The 19,898-nt window shown below is 41.4% G+C and overlaps 1 protein-coding gene across 2 annotated transcripts in view; it reads right to left on the bottom strand.

Moving 5' to 3' along the window:
* LOC139545063 (ephrin-A5-like) overlaps window positions 1-19,898 on the bottom strand; it is a 224,852-nt gene that overhangs the window by 35,054 nt on the left and 169,900 nt on the right. For both annotated transcript variants that reach the window (XM_071352439.1, XM_071352440.1), the window contains exon 2: window positions 13,603-13,895. In XM_071352439.1, coding sequence (XP_071208540.1) covers window positions 13,603-13,895 — 293 coding nt within the window. The remainder of the gene's footprint in view (window positions 1-13,602; window positions 13,896-19,898) is intronic.

The raw sequence follows: 19,898 nt of genomic DNA, 5'->3' as shown, positions 1-19,898 counted from the left end.
ACCCTTTTTCCTTCCCTCTCCCTTCAGCCGTTTCTCCTGTGATCTTCATCTCTATCAGGGCTGACAAGGCAAGCAGTCTGTAACTGAAAACTCTCCTAAGAAACTTCTGACCCACTGTCATTAGGCTTAATAACACTGTCATTTAAAAGGCATATGAGACATAAGAACAATATATAAGAATGGCAGCTGGTCGAGGCCAATGACAACTACCATAAACAGGCAGGTCGTTATTTAGGCAAGAGTTTTTGGCAAGCACTGTGCCTAACCAATTAGCTGGCTCAAACATTGGTTAGTGTCATGCTGACAATGGCCATCATTCAGGAGGTTTGGAAGTTTTGTATTCCATTCACTCCACCTTGACTGAATCGGGAGGAAAGAAAGAAACAGGTGGCTAGAATAAAGGAGAGAGAGACGTCCCTGGTTGGCTGGCTACCTAGAGAGTTTTCATCTGTATTTGTCGTAGCTGTTTACATACCACCACAGTCAGAGGCTGGCACTAAGACAGCATTGAATGAGCTGTAATCCACCATAAGCAAACAAGAAAACGTTCACCCAGAGGTGACGCTCAGAGTGGCCGGGGACTTCAATGAAGGGAAAATTAAATCTGTTTACCAAATGTCTATCAGCATGTTAAATGTGCAACCAGAGGGGAAAAAAAAATCTGGACCACCTTTACTCCACACACAAAGACGCATAAAAAGCTCTCACTTACCCTCCATTTGGCAAATCTGACCATAATTCTGTCCTCCTGATTCCTGCTTACGAGCAACAATTTAAACAGGAAGCACAAGTGACTAGATCAATAAAAAAGTGGTCAGATGAAGCAGATGCTACGCCACAGGACTGTTTTGCTATCACAGACTGGAATATGTTCCAGGATTCCTCAATAAGTGCATCGATGATGTCATCCCCACAGTAACTGTACGTACATACCCCAACCAGAAGCCATGGATTACAGGCAACATCCGCACAGAGCTAAAGGCTAGAACTGCCACTTTCAAGAAGCGGGACTCTAACCCAGAAGATTATAAGAAATCCCGCTATGTCCTCCGACGAACCATCAAACAGGCAAAGTGTCAATACAGGACTAAGTTCAAATCATACTACACTGGCTTTGATGCTTGTTGGATGTGGCAGGGCTTGCAAACCATTACAGACTACAAAGGGAAGCACAGCTGAGAGCTGCCCAGTGACACAAGCCTACCAGACGAGCTAAACTCCTTCTATACTCGCATCGAGGCAAATAACACTGAAACATGCATGAGAGCACCAGCTGCTCCGGAAGACTGTGTAATCACACTCTATGCAGCAGATGTGAGTAAGACTTTTAAACAGGTCAACATTCACAAGGCCAAAGGGCCAGACGGATTACCAGGACTTGTACTGCGAGCATGCGCTGACCAACTGGCAAGAGTCTTCACTGACATTTTCAACCTCTCCCTGTCCGAGTCTGTAATACCAACATGTTTTAAGCAGACCACCATAGTGCCTGTGTCCAAGAACACTAAGGCAACCTGCCTAAATGACTACCGAACCATAGCACTCACATCTCTCTCCATGAAGTGCTTTGAAAGGCTGGTCATGGCTCACATCAACACCATTATCCCAGAAACACTAGGCCCACTCTATTTTGCATACCGCACCAACAGATCCACAGAGGATGCAATCTCTATTGCACTCCACACTGCCCTTTCTCACCTGGACAAAAGGAACACTTATGTCAGAATGCTGTTCATTGACTACAGCTCAGCGTTCAACACCATAGTGCCCTCAAAGCTCATCAATAAGCTAAGGACCCTGGAACTAAACACCTCCCTCTGCAACTGGATCCTGGACTTGCTGATGATCCGCCCCCAGGTGGTAAGGGTAGGTAACGACACATCTGCCACGCTGATCCTCAACACAGGGGCCCCTCAGGGGTGCATGATCAGTCCCCTCCAGCACTTCCTGTTCACTCATGACTGCACAGCCAGGCACGACGCCAACACCATCATTAAGTTTTCCAATGACACAACAGTGGTAGGCCTTATCATCAACAACGATGAGACAGCATATAGGGAGGAGGTCAGAGACCTGGCCGGGTGGTGCCAGGACAACAACCTCTCCCTAAACGTGATCAAGACAAAGGAGAAATGTGTTAACTACAGGAAAAATAGAATCGAACACGCCCCCATTCTCATCGACGGGGATGCGGTGGAGCAGGTTGGGAGCTTCAAGTTCCTTGGTGTCCACGTCACCAACAAACTAACATGGTCCAAGCACACCAAAACAGTCGTGAAGAAGAAGAACAAACCTATTCCCCCTCAGGAGACTGAAAAGAATTGGCATGGGTCCTCAGATCCTCAAAAGGTTCTACAGCTGCACCATCAAGAGCAACCTGACTGGTTGCATCACTGCCTGGTATGGCAACTGCTCGGCCTCCGACCGCAAGGCACTACAGAGGGTAGTAAGAACAGCCCAGTACAGCACTGGGGCCAAGCTTCCTGCCATACAGGACCTCTGTACCAGGTGGTGTCAGAGGAAGGCACTAAAAATTGTAAAAGACTCCAGCCACTCTAGTCATAGACTATTCTTTCTGCTACTGCACGGCAAGCGGTACCGGAGCGCCAAGTCTAGGTCAAAGAGGCTTCTTAACAGCTTCTACTCCCAAGCCATAACACTCCTGAGCACCTAATCAAATGGCTACCCAGACTATTGGTATTACCCCCCCTTCCTCTCCCCCTCTTTTACACCGCTGCTACTCTCTGTTATCATATATGCATAGTAACTTTAATAACTCCACCTGCATGTACATATTACCTCAACTAACCGGTGCCCCCGCACATTGACTCTGTACCGGTACCCCCTGTATATAGTCTCGCTACTGTTATTTTACTGCTGTTCTTTAATTACTTGTTACTTTTTTTTCTTATTCTTATCCCAACATTTTTTAACTGCATTGTTAGTTAAGGGATTGTAAGTAAGCATTTCACTGTAAGGTCTACACCTGTTGTATTCGGCGCATGTCACTAATAACATTGTATTTGCTTGATTTGGTTCGATTCCAGGCTGTATCACAACCGGCCGTGATTGGGAGTCCCATAGTGCGGCGCACAATTGGCCCAGCGTCATCCGGGTTTGGCCGTCATTGTAAATAAGAATTTGTTCTTAACTGACTTACTTAGTTAAATAAAGGTTCAATAAAATAAATACAAATAAAATGGAGACACCTGTATCATGTCAGATATAGAGTTGAGAGAGAGGATCAACTCATACAGTATACTCTAACCACACACAAATGTTGAACCCATACAGAATCAACTCATACAGTACAAAAACAATAGACTGAAGTGAAATGCAAGTCACTCCATCAACAGATACATTGGTGTCAGAGTATGTGGTTTCAGACACAACAGTGAGCCAATGAGACTAACCAGAAGCATATTGCAGCAGAAGCAAAGGGACACTATCACCCAGCTTTGATAAAACTGATTTCCCTCGGGTGGCAGATTCAGATGAACTCTCACACACTCTGACACACACTCCTCTCCACTGCCACAGACATGAAACAGGCAACACCAGCACCTCCGGGCTGTTTAACCTCACATTGTAACATGAAGAGGGACCACTCTCTCTCTCTGTCATTCTTTATAAAATATGGGGTACTATTCTGCAGTGGGAGGACTTCTAATGTCCTCGCTGTCTTATTCGGCGTCCCAGAGGATCCCATTCCCTTTTTAGGGAAGAACATTCCAGGAGTGATATGTTCTAAATGATAAGCTGCAGTGAAACGTGAGTCTGCTAGTGTCTCCTCTAATCATCTCAATACCGCTCTGAAGGAGCAGAGGTAAGGTTGTAAAAACATGGGGTTATGGTCGGGGCTGTTACAGGCTGTTCTCTCCCAAACATACGCACAAACACACACCACATTTCCCGTGTGTTCTGTGTAACCATGCAGAAAATGGACTGAGATAGAGGATATATCCTACAAGGCCCAAAGAGAAGATGGTCAGTCTAAGAGTTCTGGAGAATACTGTAGTGTGTTGTTTTTGAATGACTCGCTTTGCCAAGACTTCCAAACAACTGGATCAATTTGAAATATCCTATGTGACCGACTGGCTCGATTCGGTCTTATGTAGTAAAATTGAAATTTTGTTTTTTTACATTGGATAAAAGTAGAGACTCAGAGCTAGAATATTGTATATCATACACTATAGTTGAGGAACAATGGGAAAGTAATTCTGCTTTGAATGTTGTTAAACTTGTAACCCCATTTTTGAGAAAATGGCCCTTGAACATTTTGGTACACGTACTGGAGAGCTCTTCTTTGTCTTCACTAGGGCTGTTGCGTTGACCGTATTACCGCCACAACAGTGGTCACGAGTCAAGAAGGCAGTCAAATTCCTCATGACCATTTAGTCACGGTAATTAGGCTTCTCCAAGCTCTGATGCTGCTGATGGTTATTAGTAGCCTACAAAACTTGCTAACTGCCTGGTACTCAGTACTCTATTGTCCCTCTAATCACTCTGACATCATTGCAAATGTATTCAAAAATATAATCAAACACTTAATGAGAGCCCATGAGCTCATGTTGCGCAACATTTCAATAGGCTGTGCATTTGACCAGGAAAACAGAGTGACGGCCTGTACTAAAAAGAGGAGGACCAGCTTTCTATAGGCTAGGCCTACTATATACATTTTTTTTCTTTTCTTTTATTAATCACAATGCTTATATTTCCAACAGGAGTTTAGCCTACCTGCATGGCATGAACATAAACCACAGGGAAAAGCATCCTCCTTTCGCTATTTAAGTAAATAGATGCCATGTCTTTTTTTCTGCCCCTGTTGCCCCTGTTTCCATACAGGTGCATGATAATGGTCCATTCTAAATCAAAACCAATTTCACACATATATTATTTAGTATATGTGAAGACAAGATTAAATTAAGAATAGTCGGATGGGTGACAATATTAGCCTATCACTTATGAATTACATATTATCACTTGTGAATGATGCCCAGCATAAGAAACAATGCAATTTTTTGCGACTTTTCAAGTTTGGGGAAGATAATTTTCACCATAAAAATGCAGTTTTATAATAAAAGCATTACGTGCATAATTGCATTTGCGGTCACTTTTGATAATGGTGTTTTCTGCTAATGAAACATTTGCGCATATAGCCTACTACCATGTGCGCATTGCTGCGCGTATAATGTGAAGAAATAGCCTAATAGTTTATCAACATTTCAAGCTAAAAGTTCTGATCTGTCACGTCAGGCACAATGTTTAAAAAAGTATTTTTGATGCTAGTGGTTGTATTAATTTGGGATCTATCACATCCCACAACTGTCTCAGACTATGTTTGAAATATTTATTTTTCGCACAGAATAGAATAGGTAAACTTTTGTACTATGGGGGATAGTAGATTGACATAGGCTAGTGCTTTTGCTGTTCGTTAGGCCTACTCATCTCGTTGGCTGAAGAAAAGTAAATGTGGACAGTTCTTCCAACATCTTCAATATACGCCTTGGAATTGGACAAGGACGCACGCAGTTGCGTCCCCGATGTGTCTGTCTTCACTTGTAGCCTGTGAGAAAGACTCGATCATATGGTGGAGTGCACAGCAGTCAGGGAGAAGGGCACACCGACCAGTGGCCGCAAAAGGCATGGATTTTTTTTGTGTGCATTACGGCCACACAAAGGGGATGCCACTGTGAAATTCTAGGCATTATCAAGTGCTTGTCAAATTGTGCATGACTGATGTAGTGTGTATTGCCTACGCAAGAAACAAAGCAGAGCTCATGCCTTTCAAGCTATCTTTTCAAATGATCATTAGAGTCACATCATGCTGCCTTACAATGTATTAAAAATCTAAACATACAGCCCAACGTTTGTAGAACAACTAAGGTTACATTAATAACTCTAAATTAAAACTTCTTAAGGCTAGAAAGCAGTATTTTGACGTCCGGATGAAAAGCGTGCCCAAAGTAAACTGCCTGGGTCAGCATCAGTGGCTTGTAGGCTATGTGTGGAAGTCAGGAGATGCTAAATGTGTTTACGTTAATTAACAGTGCCCCCCTATTGACAAGAAGTTAAGAACCAGTGTATCTTTCATTTGCATACAACAAGTATTTTTATGTAAAGTTTATGATGAGTTCTTTGGTTAGATTAGGTGACTGTCCAAAATATCTCCGGACATTTTGGTGAATTGTTGCTACGTATTCACAATGTATAACCACGATTTGCAGCTCTAAATATGCACATTTTTGAACAAAACATAAATGTATTGTATAACATGATGTTATAAGACTGTCATCTGATGAAGTTGTTCAAGGTTAGTGATTAATTTTATCTCTATTTTGTCGGTTTTGTGCAAGCTATTTTGGCAGGGAGTAAATTGCGTTGTGTGTTTGGCTACTGTAGTGAGCTAATAGAAATATATATTGTGTTTTCGCTGTAAAAAATCGGAAATATTGGCTGGATTCACAAGATGTTTATCTTTCATTTGCTGTACACCATGTATTTTCATAAATGTTTTATGATGAGTATTAAGGTATTTCACGTTGCTCTCTGTAATTATTCTGGCTGCTTTGGTGCTATTTGTGATGATGGCTGCAATGTAAAACTATGATTTATACCTCAAATATGCACATTTTCGAACAAAACATAAATGTATTGTATAACATGTTATAATACTGTCATCTGATGAAGTTGTTCAAGGTTAGTGATTCATTTTATCTCTATTTAGTCGGTTTTGTGAAAGCTACCTATGCGGTGGAAACATGGTGAAAACGTGCCGTTGTGTGTTTGGCTATTGTGGTTAGCTAATAGAATTACATATTGTGTTTTCGCTGTAAAACATTTAAAAAATCGGAAATGATGGCTGGATTCACAAGAAGTTTATCTTTCATTTGCTGTATTGGACTTGTGATTTCATGAAATTATATTATATGATAGCCCTGTCCCGTTAGGCTAGGCTATGCTAGTCAGCTTTTTTGATGAGGAGGATCCCGGATCCGGGAGAGAGAAGCGGTAGATTAATGCAACCGCTGTGTTAGATTTTTAACTTTACTACAACATACAGCATGCATTATTGTGAGACAGCGCTCACCTATTCTCCGCCGTGTTGGAGCCAACATATTACACAAAAATACGAAATAACATCATAAATATTCTCTTACTTTTGCTGATCTTCCATCAGAATCTTGTGCAAGGAGTCCTAGGTCCACAATAAATCGTTGTTTGGTTTTAGAATGTCCATTTCTTCTGTCGAATTAGCAACTTTGGCTAGCCATGCGGAGCTCACGTGTCCAAGAAATCTTGGCGCATGGAACGAAAAATTCCAAAATTCCCAATAAACGTTGAATAAACTGGTCAAACTCGGTTGAAAATCCTACTTTATGATGTTCTTCTCATATGTATCCAATAAAATCAGAGCCGGAGCAATTCGTAGTGTATACCGAACGCTTTTCAGAAGACAATGTGAGGTTCCCCGGCGCGCAGATGAAAACTGACAAAAGAGCAGACCTGTCACTCCAAAAGCTCTTATCCGGCCTCACATCAAGCTAGACACCCCATTCAACCTTCTACTGCCTGTTGACATCTAGTGGTAGGCGTATGAAGTGCATACAGATCCATAAATAAAAGCCAGTTGAATAGGCAGGCCCTGACACAAAGCCTCATTTTCAGAATTTTCACTTCCTGTATGGAAGTTTGCTGCCGAATGAGTTCTGTTTTACTCACAGATATAATTCAAACAGTTTTAGAAACTTCAGAGTGTTTTCTATCCAATAGTAATAATAATATGCATATTGTAGGATCTAGAACAGAGTACGAGGCCGTTTAATTTGGGCACAATTTTTTCCAAAGTGAAAACAGCGCCCCCCTATTAAGAAGAAGTTAACAGAACTCATATGGCAGGCAAAAACCTGAGAAGTTCCACTTCCTGTTTGTATTTTTTCTGGGGGTGCCATATTTTCAACCAAGCTCTTATTCAAAATACAGAGACATATGGATGAGTTTTCACTTCCTACGGCTTCCACTAGATGTCAGCAGTCAACAGAACTAAGTCTGATGACTCTCATGTGAAGGGGGGTCGAAGGAGACAGAATTTAGTATGAGGTCCCATGAGGTGACCATGCATTCAACACGCGCGTTCACGTGAGAGGCAGCTCCGTTCCATCTCTCAATTGAAGTCGATGTAGTTCTCCGGTTGGAACGTTATTCAAGATGTATGTTAACAACATTCTAAAGATTGATTCAGTACATCGTTTGCCATGTTTCTACTGACTGTAACGGAACGTTTGGACATTTCGTCACGTTATAGTGGTCGCGCTTTGAGACTTTGGTTAGGGTTTTGGTAAACAATTCGAAAGTAGCTAATTTGACATAAATAACGGACATGAACGAACAAATCAAGCATTTATTGTGGACCTGGGATTCCTAGGACTGCATTCTGATGAATTCCTCAAAGGTAAGGAAACATTTATCATGTATTTTCTGGTTTCTTTTGAGTCCAACATGGTGGCTAATTTGGCTAATCACCTGAGCTCCGTCTCAGATTATTGCATGGTTTATATTTCCGTAAAGCTTTTTTGAAATCTGACACAGCGGTTGCATTAAGGAGAGGTATATCTATAATTCCATGTGTATATATGTATTATCATCTATATTTATGATGAGTATTTCTGTTGAAACGATGTGGCTATGCAAAGTCACTTGATGTTTTTGCCACTAGTGAATCTAGTCGCCTCAATGTAAACTCAGATTTTTTGATATACTGTAACTATGAATTTAATCAAACAAAACATGCATGTATTGTGTAACATGAAGTCCTATGAGTGTCATCTGATGAAAATAATCAAAGGTTAGTGATTAATTTTATCTCTATTCTGGTTTTTGTGAAGCTATCTTTAGCTGGAAAAAATGGCTGTGATTATTGTGGTTTTGTGGTGACCTAACATAATCGTTTGTAGTGCTTTCGCTGAAAAGCCTATTTGAAATCGGACACTTTGGTGGGATTAACAACAAGATTACCTTTAAAATGATATAAGACACATGAATGTCTGAGGAATTTTAATTATGAGATTTCTGTTGTTTGAATTTGGCGCCCTGCACTTCGACTGGCTGTTGTCATATCGATCCCGTTAACGGGACTTCAGCCATAAGAAGTTTTAAGCACTTCCCAATTGTTTGTGCAGTTCAAGACTGATCTCCCGTCAGAACAGAATCTGCACACATGTGTTCACATTTTCTGTCTGTTGCCCGCATCACAGTCATTGTTGTTTTCATTACTAATAATAACTTTGGAAATGTGTGCATTTCTATCAAAGTAAGTGCCTTATTACGTTATAAAAGTTCCTGTATGTCGTGTCATGTTGTTTCTACTGTAGCTCACTCTTTGTATGGAACATAATATATTTGTGTATATTCCTTATAACCGTGGACACGTGAGCTAACGTTACTAATTTCATAACCTTTATGGTGTTATATTCAATGATTAGGTAGCTAGCTACATTCTTCTATTAGCTCTGTAAAACAATGGTAATTGCGTCAGAGAAGTATTAGCTTGTGTTGTATTTTGAAGCTACCCTGGCCTTATGACTCCCAAGTGGCGCAGCGGTCTAAGGCACAGCATCTCGGTGCCAGAGACGTTACTACAGACACCCTGGTTCAAATCCAGGCTACATAAGTGCCTTGTTATGTTATAATAGTTTCTGTATGTGAACTGTATGTCCAATTACAAAAAAAACATGTTCTGTAATCATCTCACCTGTTAGTTGGTGGCCATTGAGGGCAGTGTCGATCAGATGGAAAAATATCTTGGTCGTTTTTCCGAGTGCATTCCACAAAGCTGTTTATTATCTCCGCCTTATCCATTGCCCCCATTATGAGGTTATAGTCAAGCACATAGTCTGGTTAGATTTTTCTCTCTCCAGTCAGGTGGTCCACCTTCCCTGTGGCTGACATGGTTGCTGTATGGACAGTGGAGAGGACATGGACGTCTCGTTTGTCATGTCATTTTACTGCCAGCTGTTGACCGTTCTCCTTGAACATCACCTGCCCTCTCTGCATCTTCCTGCATCCGAATGCTGGAATCCCCTTCCTGTTCGACCTGACTGTGCCACAGGCCCCTGTGCTGTTGGAGAGCAGATGCTGGAAGAGTGTGGGACTGCTGTAACAATTGTCCACATACAAAGTGTGTCCCTTGCTGAGATGAGGAGCCAGCATGGTCATCACCACGGACCCGGACACCCCAAGCCCCTCGTAATGTTGGATGTCAGTGGTGGACCCTGTGTAAACTATAATGTCCTGGACAAATCCTGTCTTCACGTCGCACATGACAAAGAACTTAACCACAAACCTGTGCCTTTTGGAGGGAATATATTGACGGAACACCAGCCTACCTTTCCATAACATCAGGGTCTCATCAATTCACAGGTCCTTGTATAGCACAAAGACCCGACCAAATGCTGATGTCAGGCTGGTTAGAACATTTCTTATTTTGTATAACCTAGGAAGTGGTCTTGGGAAAAGAGGGTGGCAAAGAAGGGAGTTGCAAACATTGGATCTGTGCTCCGGTACTCTCTTAGGGAGTTCTTCTTTACTATCACCATGAGAAGGACTGTCACCAGGAAGTTATACATTTCACTAATTGTGGTTGTCACCCATTTAGCGAGTTTCTCCCTCACTCCTGGCTCTCTCTTCTCCTGTAGCTCCAAGGCATAGTGATTGGTCTCCTCTAATATGTCTCCCTCCAGCTTCGCTGTCGGAAACAACTTGAAGCTCTTTGCCTCAGATGGAAATGGTAAGGGGCGTTGCACTCCAGACTGGGACTCATCAAAGAAAACAGCAGGGCCAGGAGGGGTGAAATGGCTGGCGGCCTTCCAGCTACCACAGAATTCCTGTACTTCATCCACTGTCGGTCTGCCTCCATCACCACCAGCAACTTCAAAGGGTCCTGGGACTTCGTCAGTGGACAAGGAGTCCTCAGATTCAGGGTTCTCAATGGCTACAAGGTTGGGGGGCAGCTCCTCACTGTCACTGTCAGAATCTGATTCCTGACTTTCATACTCAGACTCATTGTCAGAATTAAAAGAATCTCCAGAATTTCCACATTTGTGAGTGGTGTCCTTTTGAAAGACATTGCTAATGATACAGCTTATCTCACTAGCTACATACATAAACATACATAAATAACAACACTGAATAGCTCAGAGTGGGAGTGAGAGGTTACGTGATTGACTGCCGGCACGCGCCACTTGCATCAATAAATCATTATCAGAAAATGTTTTGTGTGGTAATTATTGATATATTTACTGTTTTATTCACATGTTTTCAAGCACTATTTACAAATCATGCATTCTGATTATTGCATACTTTTTTGAAGGTTGTACAAATTATGATGTGCTAAGCTAATTCCAGCTATGTGTGGAGCCCTTTTTGTTGACATACAATGCATCCTGGGTGTCACATAATCGTCTATCGGACCTAAGATTTTATAACAAAATGAGGTGAGTAAGGGTTCATTCATTTTTTGAGAACTTCCGGAAGTGATTGGTGGGATGTGAATGATGGTAGACGACACACCCCCTTCAACATGCATGCAATAAACAGACCAAACTCATCTTGTCTTCTCTTAATATCTTTAGTTTCTGTGAGAGAAAAAAGAATGGCGGCACGCAGAAACTACCCATTGTCGGATTACTTTCGATTTCTAGAAAGTGTTTTACTCAATTATTTCGATCAATGGTGAGCTCGCCCGTGATGTGATTAATTATAATAGAAATTGCTATTAGCTAATTCATATTGTAGTTCATGTCAGCCGAGAGTTATACAAATATGACCGCTTGTGTTACGTCAATCTTTCCTCAGTTAGCGCTAGGACAAATGCAGCCAACATTTTTCCGGTTTGGATGATTGTGTTATGCTGTAGATACTTCTGTGAATGTCTGAACATTGCATCAACAAATAAACTGCTCACATTCTGGACATTACTTTTTAAGGACTGTGTTTGTGCAAAATGTTTCTGAAAAAACATGTGTGGCCAGCTCAAATGCTGATTGTTGCGTCATTCAAAAATGGCTGTTCTAAATAAGCACTCTAAATAAGCGTTCTAATCACACCGGTTTGATGGTATGCTACAGGGACCACTGTATGCTACTGGTATGCTACAGGGACCACTAAAAGGTTAAATTAGCTGGCTAGCCAGTTCAAATAATGACCACATCATATAGCTGACAATGTCTTAACTTGAGCAAATTTTATTCATTATTACAGGAAAATAAACTCACAACAAGATCATTATTTACAAGTTAATGGCAAGCTAATTATAGGAAAATACCTTACGGTTGTGAGTGTGACGAAATAAAAGCAGGGCATTCTAACTGAGAATTGTAGAACTTGGACATCGTCTCTTTGGCCTAACGTTCTATACTAATTTTACTTTGGTGCAGATCATGTTGTTCTTCACATTACCGTCTCTGGTTAACAAATACTATACGAAATAAAAGCAAGATTTATTCGTCATATTCTCAAGATACAGAAGGTGTAAACGGTAGTGAGAAATAGTACCTTGCATAGTGGAGTCTTTTGTTTAGACGTGTAGCTAGCTAGCTAGCTAGCTAAGCAATTAACTATAATCCCAACTCATAACGTTACTACCCTGTATGAATCAGCAGGCAGCTAACCAACTAGATTCAATGATAGCTAGCTAGTTAACATTAGGCTATAACTATCAATGCCAATGGCTCTGAGATACGAATGATATTACTACACAGATCATACACATAACATCAGCTAGCGAGCCAGCCAGCTAACGTTGGCTACCTAGCTAACAGTACGCTTTAACTTGCAATGAAAATGACTTTCTGACAACATTTGAAATGTATAATATCTAAAAATGTAGCTAGCTAGACTCTCTTACCTGGATGAACATGGATGAACACTTCTCCCTCTCTGTCACGTATGGCATGGTTGCCCTTAGTTTGAAGATGTAATCCGGAGACAGGTGTTTTATACAGCAGCCTTCTGTGTGTTTTATTTAACTCCCTCCGCATATTTGCAATCAAATGCCAGAATTGTCTCCATCTCCTTAGCTATCATACTCTGCTTCCACTGGGCATTCCACTGATTTAAAAACCCTGTCCTTCAGAAAGTGGAGAGCAACACTTTTGCAGTTATTTGTGATATCTTAAAAAAAGAAAGGATACCTACACATACTGAGCAGCCATTGTTATAGACAGAAGCTTGCTACATGGCAGACCAATCTGAACTCATCTCTTGGCATGTCCAGCCCATCCATTATCTCAGCCAATCATGCCTAGCGGGAAGGTTCATGCATTTTGATAAAAAATATATAATTGTTCAAATGCCTCTCCTGTGAAGTAGTGACGTGTGACATATGCCTAGTTTCCTGAAACGAGTCACATATTCTTCCAATGCAAACTTGGATGTGAAATGGTTGTTCTTCTGATGCAACTGAATACAATTATAAACATGTTAAGGGCTGCATCTGCCGTCCACTCTGACATCAGACTGACTTCAACACACATGACTTCAACACATAACAGTGCTCTCTATTACTCTCACATACAATATATGGTGATATACGTCAATACTCACAGATATAGTAGTACTCTCTGCCCGGTCTGAACTCGAAGCCCAGAGAGAAGGGGGTGAAGAGCTGGAACTTCTCTGAGAACTTGAGTGGTCCGTTGGGGGAGTGAGGCCTGTTACACTCCCAGCGTTTGAAGCCCTTGGCGGTGTGGTCACACGTACTGTAGCCGTCGTAGTTGACCATGTAGAGGACGTAACGCTCCGTCCGCTCCTCTGGCACCGTGTCTTCATAGTGGGGACAGAACACGTCCAGGTAGTCGTTTATACACACGTCAATGTGGTAGTCTCCACGGTGGAACCTGATTGGACAGAAGACAAGGAAGAGAACGTTAGTGTTTGGAAGACTGATGAAGGGCTTCAGTTACAGATGGAATGGAAGATAAAATCAGCTGTTAGTCAGAATGACTTGATTCCCCAATAACAGTCGTACACCGTTGAAAGTGCCTCAAAAACTTCACGTTTAAAAAAATGTTTTAGGGAGAGGGAAGGAGGGAGGGATAGAAAAAGAGAGGGAAGGAGGGAGAGAAACAAAGGGTTTGAAAGTGGCTCAAAAACTTTACAATTATTTATCAATTACCAACAACAGTGCATTACATAACACCCCCAAGAATTTTAAAAGGAAGGGATTTTACTCTGCACACCCTGATTTAGTAGTACTTTAAAAGTAAAAGTAACATTCATGGTCCTAAACACGTTTCTGCAGTACACAGTGTTCTGGACATTGAAGTCAATGTGACTCCAAGTCCACTTCAGTTCATATCAACAAGATCACTGAAGACAACTTAAACATCCTCAATTATAAAACTCACACACATCTGCATGTGTGAGTGCGCACGCGCACACACGACAGTCATGTTAACATTTTCTCAATGTTATACAGTATGTTGATTAATTTGTTTAGATGCTTATGAGCGCAGGTTGGATCTTTCAACATTCTTCAGATATCCCTCAGAAATGTGCAAGCAATCGTTCTTAACATTTGGCTTTAGTAAACGAGGAGGTTTGTCTATAAATCCATCCCAGGAAATGTATGCACACCACTTCTCTACAACATGATGTATCACACACTAAAGAATCCAACTTGGACAAAATACATCTCTTTTGGATGCCAGAAAGTGCTGCGAAAAAGTACTTTCTCCTTATTTACTTCTAGCATTTTGAAAACTCAGAGAAGAAAAATTCAGACATCAGACGGTTCCAGAGTCCATAGGGAGGTGTGAGATAGTTGAGGCTGTAAATGTCAAACGATACCAAAATACAGCGTGTGTTTTCCCCCATAAGGCTGTGTGCATAGAGGCATGTTTATAACTCCACTGATCCACAACATACCACACAGGGTCATGATGTTCTAATTCCCTCATCTGAACAGACACACACACACGCACAGGCACACGCATACACAGACACAAACAGACACACACAGAGTTGGGTAGGTTACTCTCTAAATGTAATATGTTACAGTTAATAGTTACCTGTCCAAAATTGTAATCAGTAACGTAACTTTTTGATTACCACAAACTCAGTAATGTAATCTGATTACTTTCAGTTACTTTGTGATTGCTTAAGTGGCATTGGAAGAAAACAAACATTTATATTACCAATTGAACTACTGCCAGATAAATCAATGTTAGAGCTCACATAATTGGCCATAAATGCATTTTACTTTATGGGTTATGTAGGCTTCTAACCCATTGCATCCTACTTCTAATAGAGATAATACAATTATTGGGCTACATATGTACATTAAAAAACAAAGTTTGACAGATTTCCAGTCTTTCCAATTAGGTAAATACCCCTTGAACATCAAGAATAGGACAATAATCTGGAAATATACTGTATATTAGTCTATTTGTTTTACCTCAATATAACCCCAAAACATAGGACATATTAGTCTATTTGTTTTACCTCAATATAACCCCAAAACATAGGACATATTAGTCTGCTATGTTGTTTAGGTTGTTGTCATGGAGAGCTGATTGGGCTCATTGCTTCAAAACATGGTAGAAATATAAATGCTGCTCTAATGGAATGGCATTCTTCCAATTCTACCAAAATGTGCTATTTGCTTAACGTGAAATAATGAATTCTATAATACATACTATGGATAGGTCTATTGTTTACATTTTTGTTGATGATACCACAGAATTAAGAACTAGAACACTAAATTAATTTCAAATAAGATTTATATTCGTGAAACTTTGATATCTCCATAATTTGCAGCTGTTGAAGTCTTTCAAAAGTGTACAAGTTTAAGCATATGTTCATTAGGCCTTTGGAATTGTTATTTTATCGGTACGAATTAGATTGAGCAATCAAAGCCCACTCATGGTCTTCATAAATTAAACTTGTTTTCGACAGTATCTGCGGAGGACCTCCCTCAAACTATTATTCCACAGGTTGGGATCCACTCTATGCAGCTGCAAGAGCACACTTCTCACTGGCTGTCCACGGGTCGCATAAACAGTGATTGATAGGCAGCTTAGCCTAGACTTCTTAAATTCAATCATTTTGGGGGTATAATACACCTATACATTTGTGATAAGTCATCCACAACCATATAATTGAGAGAGCAGCAGTGTGATGCATATCATTGCTATGCAGATATCAATAATAGGCCCATAGACTACAACGCCCCTGTCGTCCTTACCTCCAAGCGTTTAATCAAGTTGGTCGTATAATCTTTGATGCCGACAGCAGTTATATCATTGGAAGACATGGGCTGGACTGTAGGATACAAAAGCCTATTCCTGCTCTTTTCCCGCGATCCATCAAACACATTTGTGTGTCATCATAGTGGTCTCTGATGTGGTCAGACTCACTCAGGCAGAACAAACTTAAACTTGCACCTTTTTTCAATGCTTAATTGAATGTCATTGAGAAAACAGAAAGGTGTCATTAAGTATTTTTTCGAAAACAATCTTTCTGAATTTCAAAGTAATCCAAGAAGTTATCATCTAGTTTTTCAAAAGTTACTGGTAATCTGATTACAATTTTTTATCTGGTAACGTAACAGATTACAGTTTGTAATCCGTTAATCCCCAACCCTGGACACACACGCACATACACATACAACTACACACGCACACACACACAAGCTTGCACACACACTCACACACACACACACACTAATGCACACATAGGCTCAGGTCCGAATTCCTCTTTGATTTGTCTGCTAACAACTGTCTGACCATGCCTCAGAGCAATTCGTGTGAATGTCGTTAGAGCAGTTGGCTGAGGGGTGGATCTGGGGCAAGCTGACTCTAACTTCAGGTTGCTGACCCTAACTCAACACTGAAAATCAAATCAAATCAAATGTATTTTTTCAAATCAAATCAAATTTATTTATATAGCCCTTCGTACATCAGCTAATATCTCGAAGTGCTGTACAGAAACCCAGCCTAAAACCCCAAACAGCAAGCAATGCAGGTGTAGAAGCAGAATGAAAGAGACTTTCATTCTCTACCTAACCTTTGCTATGTCTGGACCTGAGAAGAGGTCGATTTTTAATTGAAAACCTCTCTGCCTTGTACATGGGACTTAGACAGCACTTAGCACACTGCCCTTCCTCTCATCTATACTTCATCCTCTCCTCCTCATCTCTCCTTTTTCCAATTACTCTTCTCCCCTCCCCACACAAACTCTCTCTCTTTCCCCTTGTCTCTCTTCTTTTTTAACTTTACCTCACTCCCTCTCTCCTCCCTCTCTCTCCTCCCTCCCTCTCTCCTTTTTCCCTCTCTCCCCTACCTACTTCTCTCCTCCTTCCCTCCTCCCTCCCTCCCTCCCTCTCTCCTCCCTCCTTCCTTCTCTCATCCCTCCTTCTCTCCTCCCTCCCTCCTCCAACATTCTCTCCTCCCTCTGACAGAGTTGGCTCTGCAGCTAAGGAAAGCAGACCGCCTATGATGTTACGATGATAAAGGTGGTCTGGGCGCATTATTAATCACACTCTGATGGGGACAATACACACACACACACACACACACACACACACACACACACACACACACACACACACACACACACACACACACACACACACACACACACACACACACACACACACACACACAGCTGCTTCATTCCTCCCCAGTTGTTAGTGGACAGGGAGAGGGGGAGAATTGCCTTTGATAGTCCATCTCTCGTTGTGGAGTATCACGTTCTATTTGGAAGCCTTCACTAACACAATGTTAATATTGGAGAGTGGGCTAGCTTGAAGACTCTGTGACTGACACCATCTGTTCGGTGTGTGTGTGTGTGTGTGTGTGTGTGTGTGTGTGTGTGTGTGTGTGTGTGTGTGTGTGTGTGTGTGTGTGTGTGTGTAACATCTGTGTATGTACGGTTGTGTGATGTGTATGCTAGCGTCTAATGCTGCTTTCCTGTGTTTACTCATTCAGAATAAATAGCTGAGTGAAACTGTTTACCTTTCGGGCAGCATTTCATGTGTAACATCTCATTTAAAACATGTCATTGCAAGTAATACATCTCCTCTGGCTTAAATGTCACTGACTTAATAATCACATCCTCTCACAACACACATTTCCGCTGCTCAGCCTCTCTGCTGTGTGTGTACATGGGTTTGTTTGTGTGTACACATTATGGTTTCCCTTCACCCCAGACTACTTCCTGTGTGTGTGTGAGTGTGTGTGCACGTTTTTGTGCGTGTGTGTGTGTGTGTGCGTTTGTGCATGTGTGTGTGGGTGGATCTCATAGTTTCCCTTTGAAATTCAACTTTATCATGGATGAACGTCTATTTTTGACATATTAATTCCGCGTGGTTACAGGGTTAATTCCGCGTGGTTACACGGTTAATTCCGCGAGGTTACAGGGTTAATTCCGCGTGGTTACAGGGTTAATTCCGCGTGGTTACAGGGTTAATTCCGCGTGGTTACAGGGTTAATTCCATGTGGTTACAGGGTTAATTCCGCGTGGTTACAGGGTTAATTCCGCATGGTTACGGGGTTAATTCCACATGGTTACAGGGTTAAAACAGAAACAACTGAAAGGGTTAACCCTTTACACCCGTGGGAATTGGCCTGCATGAATATGGCTAAATTGAAATGTTTCTTACAGAAGAAATATAAAAAGCATATTCACAACCATGGTGGCAATTGAAAGGGAACAGTTTTGAGATTATGTGGAAATAATTAGAACAAAGGTGAGAGGACACAACAGTTCACCTGACAAGACGCCAAACATCACACTGTTGATTTTATGTGCATTTTACATTTACTGTAATTTTGACCGCCTTTGTTGATAAGGAAATGCATCTGAACACACTCTGGATACATTCAGTATATGATAAAAATATACCTGGAAAATGTGGGGTAGGTGCAATATAAGACAAAACAAATGACACGGGTCTGACTGAGAGGACTAACTAGTGTCTCCAAGTGGCCACAATCAAGAGTCTTCAACTATAAGGTGCTTTTTGGAGCTCTCCTAGCTCTCCGTTGAGGAAGTGGAACGAGCAAACTTGTAGATGTTTTGTTTGCAACACAAGCCTGCATCCCCATCTTCACACAATCACTGTTGTTGTTTGAAAAGCCTTTTCTATTGTCAACATGATTAGCTAAATTATAAAATATGACATTACAGTGTTAGGCTTTCACAATGCAATTCAGGGAAACAGATTATAATTGTAGTGCGCATTAAAAGGAGTCATGAGTCCATTCAGATGTGTGTGCCGCGTCTAATTTGATTCACAATGGGCACACATAGGCTCATTCTGTTCAGAACAACCCAGGGTATGACACCATGTCATCTGATAACTGTACATCTAACAGGCTCATTCTGTTCAGAACAACCCAGGGTATGACACCGTCATCTGATAACTGTACATCTAACAGGCTCATTCTGTACAGAACAACCCAGGGTATGACACCGTCATCTGATAACTATACATCTAACAGGCTCATTCTGTTCAGAACAACCCAGGGTATGACACCATCATCTGGTAACTGTACATCTAACAGGCTCATTCTGTACAGAACAACCCAGGGTATGACACCGTCATCTGATAACTGTACATCTAACAGGCTCATTCTGTTCAGAACAACCCAGGGTATGACACCATGTCATCTGGTAACTGTACATCTAACAAGCTCATTCTGTTCAGAACAACCCAGGGTATGACACCATGTCATCTGATAACTACATCTAACAGGCTCATTCTGTTCAGAACAACCCAGGGTGTGACACCATGTCATCTGGTAACTGTACATCTAACAGGCTCATTCTGTTCAGAACAACCCAGGGTATGACACCATGTCATCTGATAACTACATCTAACAGGCTCATTCTGTTCA

Source organism: Salvelinus alpinus, chromosome 19, assembly GCF_045679555.1.
Source record: "Salvelinus alpinus chromosome 19, SLU_Salpinus.1, whole genome shotgun sequence".
In the NCBI taxonomy this organism is placed as follows: Eukaryota; Metazoa; Chordata; class Actinopteri; order Salmoniformes; family Salmonidae; genus Salvelinus; species Salvelinus alpinus.
This window is presented reverse-complemented; position numbering and strand designations above follow the sequence as displayed.